Below are 12,926 nucleotides of genomic sequence, written 5' to 3'. Positions count from 1 at the left end.
TCTGAATGTCAAGGTGAGTGCTTGTTAAGAAGGTAGTAGCCTGGGCATTAGCTTCTGCTGCTTTTATGTTGTGTCCAGTATGGGATTGATTTGACCAAGCTTGAAACCTATGAAAAAGATTAAAACATTGGAGAAAAACCAAAACCTTAGGCTGAAATATGGAAGGAATGTAATCTTGTATCAGGAAGATGATACCTTTTTTTGATTTCTGTTGTTAAGTAATAAAAGGAGGTATAGATATGATGAGCTTACAACATGAGTAAGTGAGAAGATGAGGATAAAGAAGGGAGAGCTCTTATATACAACAAGAGTGATCAAAATCATGGGAAGTTGTTGCTTTAAGGTTGTTTTTTTCCTTTTTAATTTTTTTAATTAATAAATAGTTGGAAAGATCTAAATAAAAATATTTGTTGCTTATTCTGTTCCAAAATACTCTTCTTTTGGGAAAAGTGTTGGTTCAGTTTGTTGTGATACTGTGGAGCCTTCTTAGCAGAATCTCCTTGGTCCTAGTAGTATGAAAACAGAAAAGACGTGTCGGAATTAGGTGGCTAGATAGTGTTGTAGTGATTTGAACTTAAAGTTCATATAACTACTCCTAATTAGAATTTTATATAAGGCTTGATTTTGAAATATTTGTGTTTTGCTATTAGTTCGTTCTGTTTTGAGGAATAAATAATTTGATCTTCAGCAGGATTGGGGATTGTTTTCATACATTCCCATTGCTTTTGCTAGGTCAAGGCATATGGTCTTTCCATTTGTGGGTACTCATCCCTTTTTCCTGACAGTATCAGAATGAAACTGTAAAATGTAATTGGTCTTCATGAAAAGATGACAATACTGCCTCGCTCTCTAAACTGGTCTAATTTCTTGCTTTTTGAATTGCTGTTGCACTTTGAACAGATATTTCTAATGAGTTGTCCACAGTGATGCTACATAGTTTCCCTGAGAGGTTTCAACTAATTTAGAATCCCTGTGTATATGTGAACAGTTTGAATGATTCTTCTTGGTATCCAGAAAGATTTATGATGCTGTACCTGACCACACTAAATTTTATCTGTCTCAGTCTTGCCCATTTATCAAGTTCTGTTAGCTTCTTCTGGAGTTTTGATTCATTCACAAGTTCTTATTTTCAAGAACTCTAAATGAATTCATGTTATAGGGCTTTCACTATCCACCCTGATTCCTTTGTAGGTGATATAAATTATTTCAGATTTTTAATCTATGTGATGCCTTTAACACAGATGGAGCAAGGGATTCCATTGGGTTGAAAACAGGAGCTCTCCTCAAAAAACTAACGAGATTTGCCACATTGTCAGTCAGTGTGTGAGTGAATGTGAGCAATGAAAGCTTTTCAAAATTTGTTCTGTTAAAACTGTTTATCATTTTTATTCCAAAGGGTGTAGCTCTATCTATGGCAGTATTTAGAAATAAAAGGGAAAAATAATTACTGGGCATTAATCTCTTGCAGTCAAATGCGATCCTTCTGTAGCTGTAGTAGGGAGACAAGAATAAGATTCTGATGAGCCATAGTTCACAAGTAAAGGTATTTACTATGGTTCATGCCAATTTGGCACCTTTGTGCGATATTGCTATAATAGGATTATTTACTTAACTTTAGAAAATATAAAGATACAGGTGTTATAAACTAAGCTTAGATTTGTAAATTTGGCTTGTGAGGTGTGACACATCTCTCGGCTTTCTCTCTGTAGCCTTTGCTGCACTGGCAAGACTGGGAGCCTTTGGAGCTGTGCAGGCTGACATTCTCTGAGAAAAAAAAAGAGAAGAAAAGGTTATTCAAAACTGGTGTGCTAGTATTGGTGTGAGAGAATCATGCCTTGAAAGTGATGGAAACTGAAAAAGAGAAAGGAGTGGGTATTCTGTGAGAAAGATGGTATATTATAGAAATGCCTTGTAATTAGGCAGCTGCTAGGTTAAAATAAACTGGAATGAACGTCTGGTTTTAAAGAACAACCCAGCTGAGATGAATGAATGGTTCTCCTGAATGTGAATAGCTGGAGGTCCATTGGTGGGCTGCCTGGCTTGCCCTGGTGTCAGCCAGCTGCAGTTTGTTTTCCAGTCCTGGAAAGATGTGTTCTGCTCTCACGCCAGTGGAGCAACTGCAAGTGTCTGTGACTTTTTTCTGTGTACTCTTGTTCTACAGCTGTTTTCTTGAGCTAATGGATAGTTTACTGACAGAATATGCTCTGGCTATAGTTTTCTTCAAAAAAGTTTAAGTTAGAACTTTGAAGGCTTTATGATAATTCAGCTTTTTAATAAAAATGCATTTTTATCAGCTGCATAGAGTTACTTCAAACAAGTTTTGTTTTTTTTTTCCCCGTAATTCTCCCTTTGTGACTAGCGTTAAGGCTCAGTCTCTGTTTGAGTCCTTACAAATGGTATCCTTTTTCATCCAGAAGAGCTTTTCTATTTTCTTTGCATTGGAGTCTTAGCAAGTTTACATTTTATTTATTTCCTCCAAGCTTGCTGCAGGGAGCTGTACTGTTCCCAAATGCTACAGAAACAGAGAATCCAACACTGAAAAGGAGAGTTACATTACACCCTAAAGGCATAAGCACCATTTGTTTAGAGAGGTAAAGGAGCGGACAGTCAGCAAAATTAATGGCTTGATGTTTTTATACAAGGCTAACCCTCATCGAAGCTACATGCCTGCAGCTTCACTGGAAAGTAGATGAACCAAGTGAATTCTGTCTTCAAGTTGAGGTAGCTGGTGTATGAAAAATGTTTTTTTTTTCATATTTAAGGAGAAATTCTTAATGGGCTAGAGTTTTTGTTTGACTACAAATTAGGTTGATTTTTTTTTTTTGTGCATATATATGTGAGGGGGGGAGAGACAGTGAGGGTTGTGGTGGAAATGAGACAAAGATTTGCCTTCTTGAAGAACTGATAGATATCTTTAAATAATATTCCTAAAAGACCTTGGGCCCAATGGGGGATGCTTCAAATGAGATTACACACTAGTGGTTCTGTGCTTCCAGTAACCTGCTGATTGCTTTCAAAGAACATAAAATGTTTTGGAGATTAAGTAGGTTTTTTATTCTCTTCAGTGACAGTGTATTTATGTACTGCCAATTTATACAAGCTGCAGTGCTCTCTGAGGTCAACAGGGTTAGCAGTGAAATGAAAGGTCAGTCCAGTTGTGATAGAGAGTTTCCTTGAATGTTTAGTAATTTCTCTGAAAATTAGTCTTCCAACATCCCAGTGCTGGGTGCTGAAGAACTGAGACATTAAAAATTCTATCATAAATTTGCTGGAAGAAGCAAAAAAGCCTCTGCACTTTAAAATGAGAGAAGTATTCCTTAATGACATCACTGGTAATATTCTTTTGGTAATACTGCTAGGGTTTTTTGATGCCATTTTTAATAAAGGATAATGTAGGTGAAAAGCATGTAAGAGAAGAATACACTCTAAGAAGGTTAAAAAAACCCCATGTGCTAGAAAGAGAAGGTTTCTTGAGAGTCAACAAAGTCAGACCTCATATCAATGGGGGCAGTTCCCTCTGCGCAATACGATTGGCCAGGGCTAATCAAGTGATGGCTTCTGTCTTGAGGCAGTATGGCCACAGCCAAGCTACCAGCACTTATCTCCTGTAAAGACGGTCTTTTGGGGACAGTGTCTGCCTGTTCACAATATCCAAATAGAATACCCAGACAGTCAGTTGTTTGAGGGTACGAACTTTATAAGAAGTGCTATTTTTCCTTTCAGTTCTACTAAAATGCATGGGTTTGTGCTGTTGTGTAATCTTGCAGGCTGTGTATGCTGAGTTCTCTACATTATTGTTTTTTGTGTAGAAGCATTGTAGTGAGGTTGCTTTCAATAGCACCACAGAGCTGAGTTCCCATGTGATGTACATTTGATTGCTCTGTGATTCTCTTACTGAATATTCCAGAAAATATTCCTAATTGACTAAAAATGATGGGGTGTTTAGCCACAAAAAAAAGAGATGTGAAGCCTGGATTCTGTTGAAAAGTTTAAAACGGCAGTTATACATCCACAAAAGGACCTTGGAAATAGTTGTTTAAGTGGAATTTGGTGTCTTGTTGCCAAATAATACTTGCTGTCATGACTTACATTCTAAGGCTATAAAATGTTGGATAACAATATGTACTTCAACAGAATGTTTGCCTGCAACCATTAATTTCATTAAGTTCACAGTACTAGAAATTAGCACATTCAGATAGGTAACGTTAACATTTATATGCTATAATGAACATTTTTCTTTTCGCTCTTTGCATGTAAAATAGTAAAGGAAGAAAAGAAAGAGAATTTCTGGCATGCTACAAGCTACAGCTCTTGACCTGAAAACATCAGAATAATCTGATGGTAAGGTTGTGTGCATGTTAATGGTACGGTGTATAAAGAGGCTTTGAAAATTTTTGTTTCTGAGGTCTTGGTTTCTTTCATTTCTTCTGTCAAAGTGATGTTTGTGGCCTCAAATAAAAAGTAAACCAGTTGTAGTTCCCAAAGCAAGCCTGAATGGATTGTGAGGTATTAGACTCTTTCATTTAAGAGAGAGAGGCACTGAGATTGTAGGACCTGGGGATTATGGATGAAACAGTCTGAATCAAAATAATTTTGAGACAAGTGGTGAAGAAGTTCTCTTGGGTAAAACTGTGCATCTGCTGAAGTCCGTGTTCCTCTAGTTCATATTTGGATGTGGATAGAGGTGTCTGTAATGTTATTAAGGATTTTTGTTGTTGTGGGATTTGCACTGCACACACATAGGTTTGGGAGTGTGTACACATTAACAGTCAGGGTTGATGTGATTGATGATTTCCTTATCAATCAGAAGAGATGCTTTAGTCTTAGTTTTCACAAAATAATGAAGACTGAGTGGAAATCTTGTTACAGCAAACAAACTGGAATTGAATGACTGTGACTTGGTTAATTTTAAAAATGATGAAAGGATAAACAAAAACTGGTTTGTGGCTCAAGCCTTGATTACAAAAATGGAAAATTTTGACAGACTAGTGAGGCTGAGGGATATGAAAGTGACAGTGTGATTTTCCTGGAATGAAAGATGCTAATGCTTTACAACCCCAAGGAAGGAAGGGAACTGCCTGAAGAAGGATACAATAACTAATTGGAAAATCTTCAGGGGCTGGAGAAGAGCCAGCTGACCTTTTAACTTGTAAAGATTTTTATTACAGTTGTCTTGGCTACATTCTTGTCATTCTGCTAAAACCTAAACCTACTGGGTGTTCTTACTGGGACCTCAAAAAGTTTTTTGTTGTGCTAGAGTCATCTGGTGATGAGGTTTTTTTCTTGGTGGGCATGGACCTTGCCTTATCTTGACATCTCAATCCATCCATCCTCAAGTCTCAGGCAAATAGTACAAGTCTTATGTTTTTCAGTATGACCACACTTGCATTGCCAGTAGAATTTTGTGGGAGGACATGGGTTGCTGTGAGGTAAACCTTCCATGGCAGTGCTGACTGCTTTAACAATTTGCTTTTCTTTCCTCCTTTTACTTTCATCCCCTGGGCCTGATCTCTTTAATGACAGCTTTATGTTGTTGTGGTTCTTCCTACCCGATATTAAAAGATTGCTTGGCTCTTGATATGTGTCTTTAGGGTTTTTTTTGCGTGTGTGGTTTTATTTGTTTGTGTTGGTGTTTGGTTTTTTTTGCGGTTGGTTTGGGTTTTGTTTGTTTGGTTTTGCTTCTGAATTACACTTGTTTCCATCTCCTGCAAGCACTTGTGACCCAAGCTGAACTGAGCTGGAGAAGTGCAACTGCACCCCGTTAACCATACGAAGCTGTTGCTGGAAGTGAGGCATTCAGCAAGGTGATGGATAGCGTAGACTTTTCTCATGTATGGTTAGTGTCATAGAAAGCAAATGTGTGCAAAGACACTTATACATACATGTTACTTAAGTCAAGGAGGTTGTAAAGGCAAACTCTTGAGGGTGGCCAGCAGTGTCTTGGTGACTGTAAGACAATTGGCAGGGCAGGATATTGAATGGGACTCTGAAATGGTGGGTGAAGAAGCAAGGAAAACGCACGGGGGGAAAAGGCATTTTGTGTCTTTTGCTGCAAGTGAGGCAGGCTTGGGATTAGTTTCAGGCAGGGAGGACATAGCCCATCTCTCTGGAAGCCAGAGAGAGGTTTAAAATTTTTCCTTTGAAAGCTTACTGTATCCTGCCGGTGTCTTAATGCTTCCTCTCCTTCTCCAAGCTTGCAAAGGTCCAGTTAGTACATTGTACATAAGCTTTTGGTCAGTTGTGTCTCCAAGAGGAATGTTTTCTTCCAGACCTTAATACACAGGCTTCAGTTTAAATTCTGCTGCGAATTTTCTTGCTGTATTGGAAGGTAAAACTACATACAAACTACAAAACACAACCACTCAACAACAAAAAAAATCCACCTCAAGTAGAAGATTAGATTATTAGATTGATGAAAAATGAAAAATATCGTCTTGTGAGCTATAGGACGCTGGGCCTGTTACTTTTCAACTGATGCAGCCAGCAGCTAGGAACAGATTTAATATGCTGTTCTTAGTGAGGTTGTACTGGTTTGCTGCTAACATGTGTTGCACTGAACTGTGCTTAGTCTTGTGCTTGCCAAGGAGTATGACTAGGTTAGCAAGCTACTTCCTTATCAATCAGAAGTCAAATGATCCAGAAGAGGAACACAGAGTTCTTAGTGAAGGATCGTTGCAAGCAGGACAGCTCTGCTAATTAGATCCCTTTTTATTTTATCTTATTTTTTCACATCAGTAGAACTTTGCATACAAATGTAGTTGGGTAGAGTGCGTCAAACAGTACAAATCATTGTTACAATACATTAATCAAGGGCACGGAAGAACAGCTCTGGGAGAGAAGATTCCCCTGTCTTACGTAAGCTTTGATCTGCAGTCTCTCGGTCACCTCATCTCCTTCCCTTAAGACTTCTGATCCCAGAAGGAATAAAATTTGCTGTGTTCTGGCCCTGGTAATTTTCTTACAGTGAAATTTGTCAAGAGACATGACATGCCATGGCTAAAGGCAATCACAAAATCCTGAGTAAAAGTACTTAGGTGCACACTCTTCTAATGATTTTCTTCCCTTGCCTTTCCCCCTCCTGTGCCCTGAGCTATGCCTTCATGCAGTTAAAAGTTAGACATGGTAGTGACTAGAATCTGGATGCAACTCCTTAAACATCATCTTGTCATTGATCCTTAGAAACCTATTTTGTATATCATACTCTTATCTCTGAGAAGTGATGGAAGCCTCTGTATCCTTGAATATTTTGGGAAGTTGTTGAACTGTGGGGAATTAACGTGCACTTATAGTGGAGTGAACTAAAAATAAATGGCATTGAGGTCCTCTTATTGTTCTAGCTAAGCACTGTGATGTTCACATGCTTGTGAATTCTCATTTTGCAATGCCCTTTGTGAGTCCAGCTCCCCATACCTCTTCCTTGCCACTTCTGGTACTGTCCCTTACTCCCTGCTGCAGCACTAGGCTGACTTTGCCCACAATTCTGACTCGGATCTTCTTCCTGATGGGTTGCACAACAGATCCTCAGTCAGAGCCCTGGGAGTACCGAAAGAGAAGAAAGAATATCCTTGTGGTCAAGATACTAGCCTGAAAATCAGTTTTTAATATATTTAGTCAGACTTGCTTTGTTATAGCGCTTGGAAGTCTTAGGAGATGGTTGACAAAATGTATTTTATCTCTTAATCAACTTTTGAAATCAATGGGATTGATTTGATGGGTACGTCTAAATGTATGCATGAGTTTTATCCTATATATGTTTGTTTACTGTCTACAAAGGAGAGAACAATACTTACCTCTTAGGGTTGTGGTGGAGGAAAAGGTGGGATAGCTACTCTTCAGAAAGATCTCTGACTTGGATCTGACGGGGAGACACTCTGTATTTCCCATAAACTCTACTCTGAACCTTCTTCCTTGGTAATGTCTGCTTTGGTAGATAACCTTATCTTCCTAATATACATACATGTATTTATTTATGCACACATTTTCTTATGTGTATATACACACGTGCCAATATATAAAGGAAAGTATATATAATATGTATTAAACACTATTATTTTTATACTTAATATTTTGAATATATAAGAATATTTTAATCTGAAGTTAAAAGACTTTTTCTGTTTTGGGTAACCCACTGCTTTTACATTCAACCAATTAATTTTTGTGAGGGCTGGGCCATAAGTATGTCTGCGGGCTGCAGAAAAATGTTGATGTTTCACCCAGAGTTAGTAGTTGCTGTGCTAAGATCTTTCCTCACCATCCATACAGCTTATGTCCTTACTATTGATGATTAATAAAATGCTGGGCCTTTGGCTGCTTCTCACCACATGTGTTAAATCTGGATGGATGGATGGACCTGAACTGCAGCCACTGCTAGGTAGAAAGCAGCTTGCTAACATGCAATTTAAGAGAAGAAACAAACAATTTATGTATGGTTGAAAGGGCATGGATAATAAAGTAAATGAGTTCTGAGTAAAATGGTCCCTAAGCATTCTTTTCCTGCCTCACAGTCATTTGTAGAGTGCTTTGAGATCGTTTATATAGGGATCATGATATCCTTGCACAACTCTTCTCAAATTTTCCTCCAAACAGAGAATTGTTTCTGCATAGGGGGTCATGTTCCTTAGGCTCATGAAATGCTTCAGCCACTAGCAGTTACTCTTGTTTGTCTTGGAAAAAAAAAATCGCTAATCTTAAATTAAAATGATTTAAAAATATAGCCCAATTAGAAAGCATTATTATGTGTTTTATAAGTATGCTTGAATGTACTTATCCACTGGGAGCACACAGCTGTCTGATGGAATTTAATTTCTCTGCAGCACGTTGGGGGCGGGGACAGAAGAGAAGTAGCCAGAAAATTATGGTTGCTGCAGTAAATACCAGGCTTTTCCCAGTGACCTGCATAGACTGCAGAGCTTATTACATCTAATGTAAGCATAAAACATCTGTTCAGTGGTGCTATTCTCTTGCTGGTCTGTATTTGTACCAGCAAATTATATGTTCTTGGCTAGTGGTTGCCAGTTGTGTGGAATCAGGAAGAAAAGGGGTGTTGCATTTTAAACCTTATTGTAAAAAAGATGTTATAAAATATCTGCAGGGTATTAAGCAGTGGCAACCCTGTTTCACCTCTGGCATAGGCCCTTCTGAGCTGCACTCCTAGGTGGGCAGGTGATATGGCCTGTAATAAGCTGGTGAATAAGGCTGTTGTTTTAGAAAGCTTAACTTTAGAGGCTCCTGAGGGTGATTTTTATTTGTGGGTTCCTGCAAAGTCAGTCTGCGTTGTCAGGCGGCGGCACCCTGCAATAAGGCAGAGGTGGCGAGCCTTGTGCTCTCAATCTAGCAAATTCTCCTTTGGAGCACGGTGCTGCTGCTGGGGCAGGGCGTGCGCTGTCCTTGCTCTGGGCCGTCGAAGGTGATTGAAGGATCCAGGGCCCTGCCTTCAGTAGCTTGTGCTTTTACTTGATTTCAGTCACCTTGGCAAAGCTGGCGCTTCCACTGAGGCAGCTTTGGGGTGCAGCAGCACGAGTCATTTGTACTTTGCAGTAGCTTTTAACCCATCAGAGCACACGGGGCTGTAAAATACAGCAATTCCTGGTCTGGTTGTGCCCAGTGTGGTTTGATTGAAACCCTTACGAACTGATAAGGTGGCTGGTGGGTGGCTCTGAGCAGCCGGCAGACAAACAGCTACATGAATGGAGTTCAAAGCTGTTTGAGGTCACCAGCGCTCTTTTATCTGGTTTGCAGGCTCTGTAGCTGCTGCGATTAGATTTAGGAAGGAAATGTTTCTTCGTCAGAGGATCTTTTAGATTCTAGAAACACCTTGTTTGGGTGGTGGGTTTTCTGTTTTTTTGTTTGTTTGTTGTTTGTGTAGTGGGTTTTTTTTGTTTTGTGTTGGATTTTTTTGTAGTTATGTTGTTTTCGTTTTTTTTTTTTTCAAATGTAGTGATTCTGAAGGGGATCTTGGTAGTAAGTGTGAGCCACCAGCCCAAACAATTCTTTTGTACTGATGCTTTTGAATCTGTGCCTGTGTTAGCGTATTTCTCAAAGGAAGTAGCCAAGATAAGATTATTCACACCTCAGATAAAATGTATTTATTTTATTAACAGCAGGTTCAGTATCTCAAATTTTCACTTGGTGAAGATGCACGATTTGCTTTTTTTGCTAGAAAGCCTTCTCGTGTGTTTCCATGTGTGGATCTTGTTTCCATGGCATCACCCTCTAAGCTCAAGAGGCATTGGTGGGAGCATTAGCCAGTGAATAGGCATTAGGAACCAGCCCTGCTCCTGTGTAGGTCTCTGACTTTATTGAAGATAAATCATCATGTATGCCATATTATTATGCATTTTAACTGTCAGGGCTTGAAGTTTTGCCTGTCCACAGTATTGTGGAATAGCTTTTACTGCTGCTTTGTCTTGGTTTTTTTCTGAAGATGAGGCCATGCTGCAATGTGCTGTGACTTGGATTATTTTTCTTGCCCTGTTTTCCTGAATGCTTTAATGTCTCAACTAAGTGTCTTTATCCTAAAGAGTCTATTTTGCCTTCTTTGTCACCGTTATGTTAGGATGGCATTGACCAAATGTTTTCATGTCACCGTTGTGGTGTGAGCACATCAAGAGGAATAATGATTGTGGTATTTATTATTTACACAATTATTCATTATTATTTACACAATTGCTCAGGCTAGTCCATGTGTCAGTCTTGGGTATCTCTTTTCCAGTAAATGCTCAAGCATAGTGGGCTGAGCACAAGGACTGTCTTGTTAACTTCTATGTTTTTATGTTGCGCAGACATTGAGGTAATCATAGCAGTTTCTCTGGCTGTAAAACCTATGAAGTTATGCATACACAAAACTAATAAGTTTTGATGGTATAGGCTTCTAATTTTGATGTAAATAAGCATAAACTTTTGTTTTATTTTTTGTCATTGCAAATGTACTTTGAAGAAGTAGAAGGATATATTTGTTAGTTTTTCTCCAGCTCACATGTGTGTGTAATGGACAAATAGGTGCAGGACAATTAACTGGATACAGGGTTTTGAGAGCCTTGCTTGTGTTTTGATTTAAACCTTGAGGGCACACAGCAGAGTAACCTTGTGTAAGATGATGTCTGTATTACGTCAGACAATTATGCCCCAGTAACATTGCAAAAGAATTCAATGGGAGAGACAACCCCTGCAGTAGGGTAGCAGGCTGCTCTCAGTGCTTGTATTACCATAATTTGTGAAGAACTTATGAAAGCTTAGTGCATGATACTACGTGGTATATGCTAAAGCAATTTAAACGTCTGACATGTTCACTGTAGCTGCAAAGAAGAAAGAAAAATGCACTATGAATTCACTTTGAAAAGAAATTTGTAACTGATTTCCATCACTAATAAGTGGGGGAGAAAATGTTTGCATTAGTTTCTTTCTTTGTTATTTTTTTTTCTGGAGCTTTTAAACATTAAACCAGTCTGCTGAAAATAGAACAGAGGAGGTCTATGGTATTTTTTTTCTCCATTCTTGACAAATAACTGTAGGGATCACATCACATCACATCAGTTTTATCACACTAAGCCTGTATACTTTGAGAAGTTCTTCAGGGATCACCTGGAAAAACAGAATAGATAAGAGAAATGGAATCTTCATCACCCTTTTGATTCCCAGCTCTCTGTGTATGGCTCTGATCTCGCAAAAGCTTAATCTGCATTTGCTTTATGGCCACAAATAGTCTTGTTGGATCCAATGGATGTTGTCAAGGGTGTGATGTTTTTGCAGAATTGTGTCCAGTTTTGCTCCAAAGGATTGAGATGTCAGTGGTGACTTTATTTTGAAAAGAAAATGCGTGTTTATTAACAAACACCACCCCCCGCCACTAAACCCCCGATTGAGAATACAAATGAAATTTTGTTTGAAAGTGAGAGCACTTCAACCTTGATTTTGCATACTACAAACTGTAGTTGTTTGTTTCTTGTTAATTTTTAATTTACTGTCGTGGCTGTGGTTGTCTTTCTACTGGTAAGTAGGTTCTCTTTTATTCATTTGTACTTCTTTTTTCAGATTGCATGTGGCTCAGAGCATAATTTGGCAGTAGTTGGTAAGTAGCTTAAATTTATATCAAGTTCTCTCACCTTATTTTCATTTTTAAGTAGCACAAGATGAAAGAAGAATGTGCACATCAAACATACCAAGTGATTAAGGGCATTGTGCGCAGCTGAAAGGAGGAAAGTAACGTATAGATGTGGAGGAAAGAGGATGAGAAACTAGTAGCATAAATAGTGATGATGAAAATGTTCCCTTGTTGGCCAGCCCCTGTAAGGAGAAGGGGGTTGATGGGTATAACAGCAAAATACATTTGCAAAGTACTATGTCCTGTTTAGAGTGGAACTGTTGCAACAATTCAAGCTGCAGACTGAATAGCATCCATGCTTGAAGCTGGTTAAAAGTATCTTTGTTAAACATGGAACTATTCAATGAAAAAACATCCTGGGTCTTTTGTTGCTTGAAGCTTGGAAAATGTTCAAAATGCCAGTCAGTGACAGTCGGGTTCTTTCGTGCATCTTGGTATAAAGCATCTGTTGTAATAACAATGTAAGTACTAGGAAGCTAATGTTGGTGGAAAAATTGAATTTTGTGTACTAATTCCAGGAACAATTAGATTCTTGCTTTCATGTGATGAGTTGGTAACTGATTTTGATTCATGGTTGCTATTATTTATAATAAGATGTTTAAGAACATTTTTAGCTGTAGATTTTCAAGTACTTTATAAATGAGGTCAGCATAATTTAATAGATTGAGAGAGACGAAGAAAGGAACTCTATGCTAATCAGAGCTGGAAATGAAACCATCTTCTAGATTTCTGTCCAGCACTTCATCCATTTTTGATTGCCATGACTGATGTGTTGAGATGTGTTAAGTGAAGACTTTCCTTGATTTTCTTAAGTGTGATATGACAG

The 12,926-nt window shown here is 38.5% G+C and overlaps 1 protein-coding gene across 6 annotated transcripts in view; it reads left to right on the top strand.

Annotated features, from left to right (window-relative positions):
* Positions 1–12,926, top strand: part of SERGEF (secretion regulating guanine nucleotide exchange factor) — a 157,559-nt gene that overhangs the window by 77,293 nt on the left and 67,340 nt on the right. For 3 of the 6 annotated variants that reach the window (XM_069857721.1, XM_069857716.1, XM_069857717.1), the window contains one exon: positions 12,031–12,067. The exons of 2 other annotated variants lie outside the window; for them this stretch is intronic. In XM_069857721.1, coding sequence (XP_069713822.1) covers positions 12,031–12,067 — 37 coding nt within the window. Of the gene's footprint in view, positions 1–4,267; positions 4,342–12,030; positions 12,068–12,926 lie in introns of those variants that run through there. One more of the 6 variants, XM_069857720.1, reaches the window with a different exon arrangement.

This window comes from Phaenicophaeus curvirostris, chromosome 5 (assembly GCF_032191515.1).
Source record: "Phaenicophaeus curvirostris isolate KB17595 chromosome 5, BPBGC_Pcur_1.0, whole genome shotgun sequence".
Taxonomy (NCBI): Eukaryota; Metazoa; Chordata; class Aves; order Cuculiformes; family Cuculidae; genus Phaenicophaeus; species Phaenicophaeus curvirostris.
This window is presented reverse-complemented; position numbering and strand designations above follow the sequence as displayed.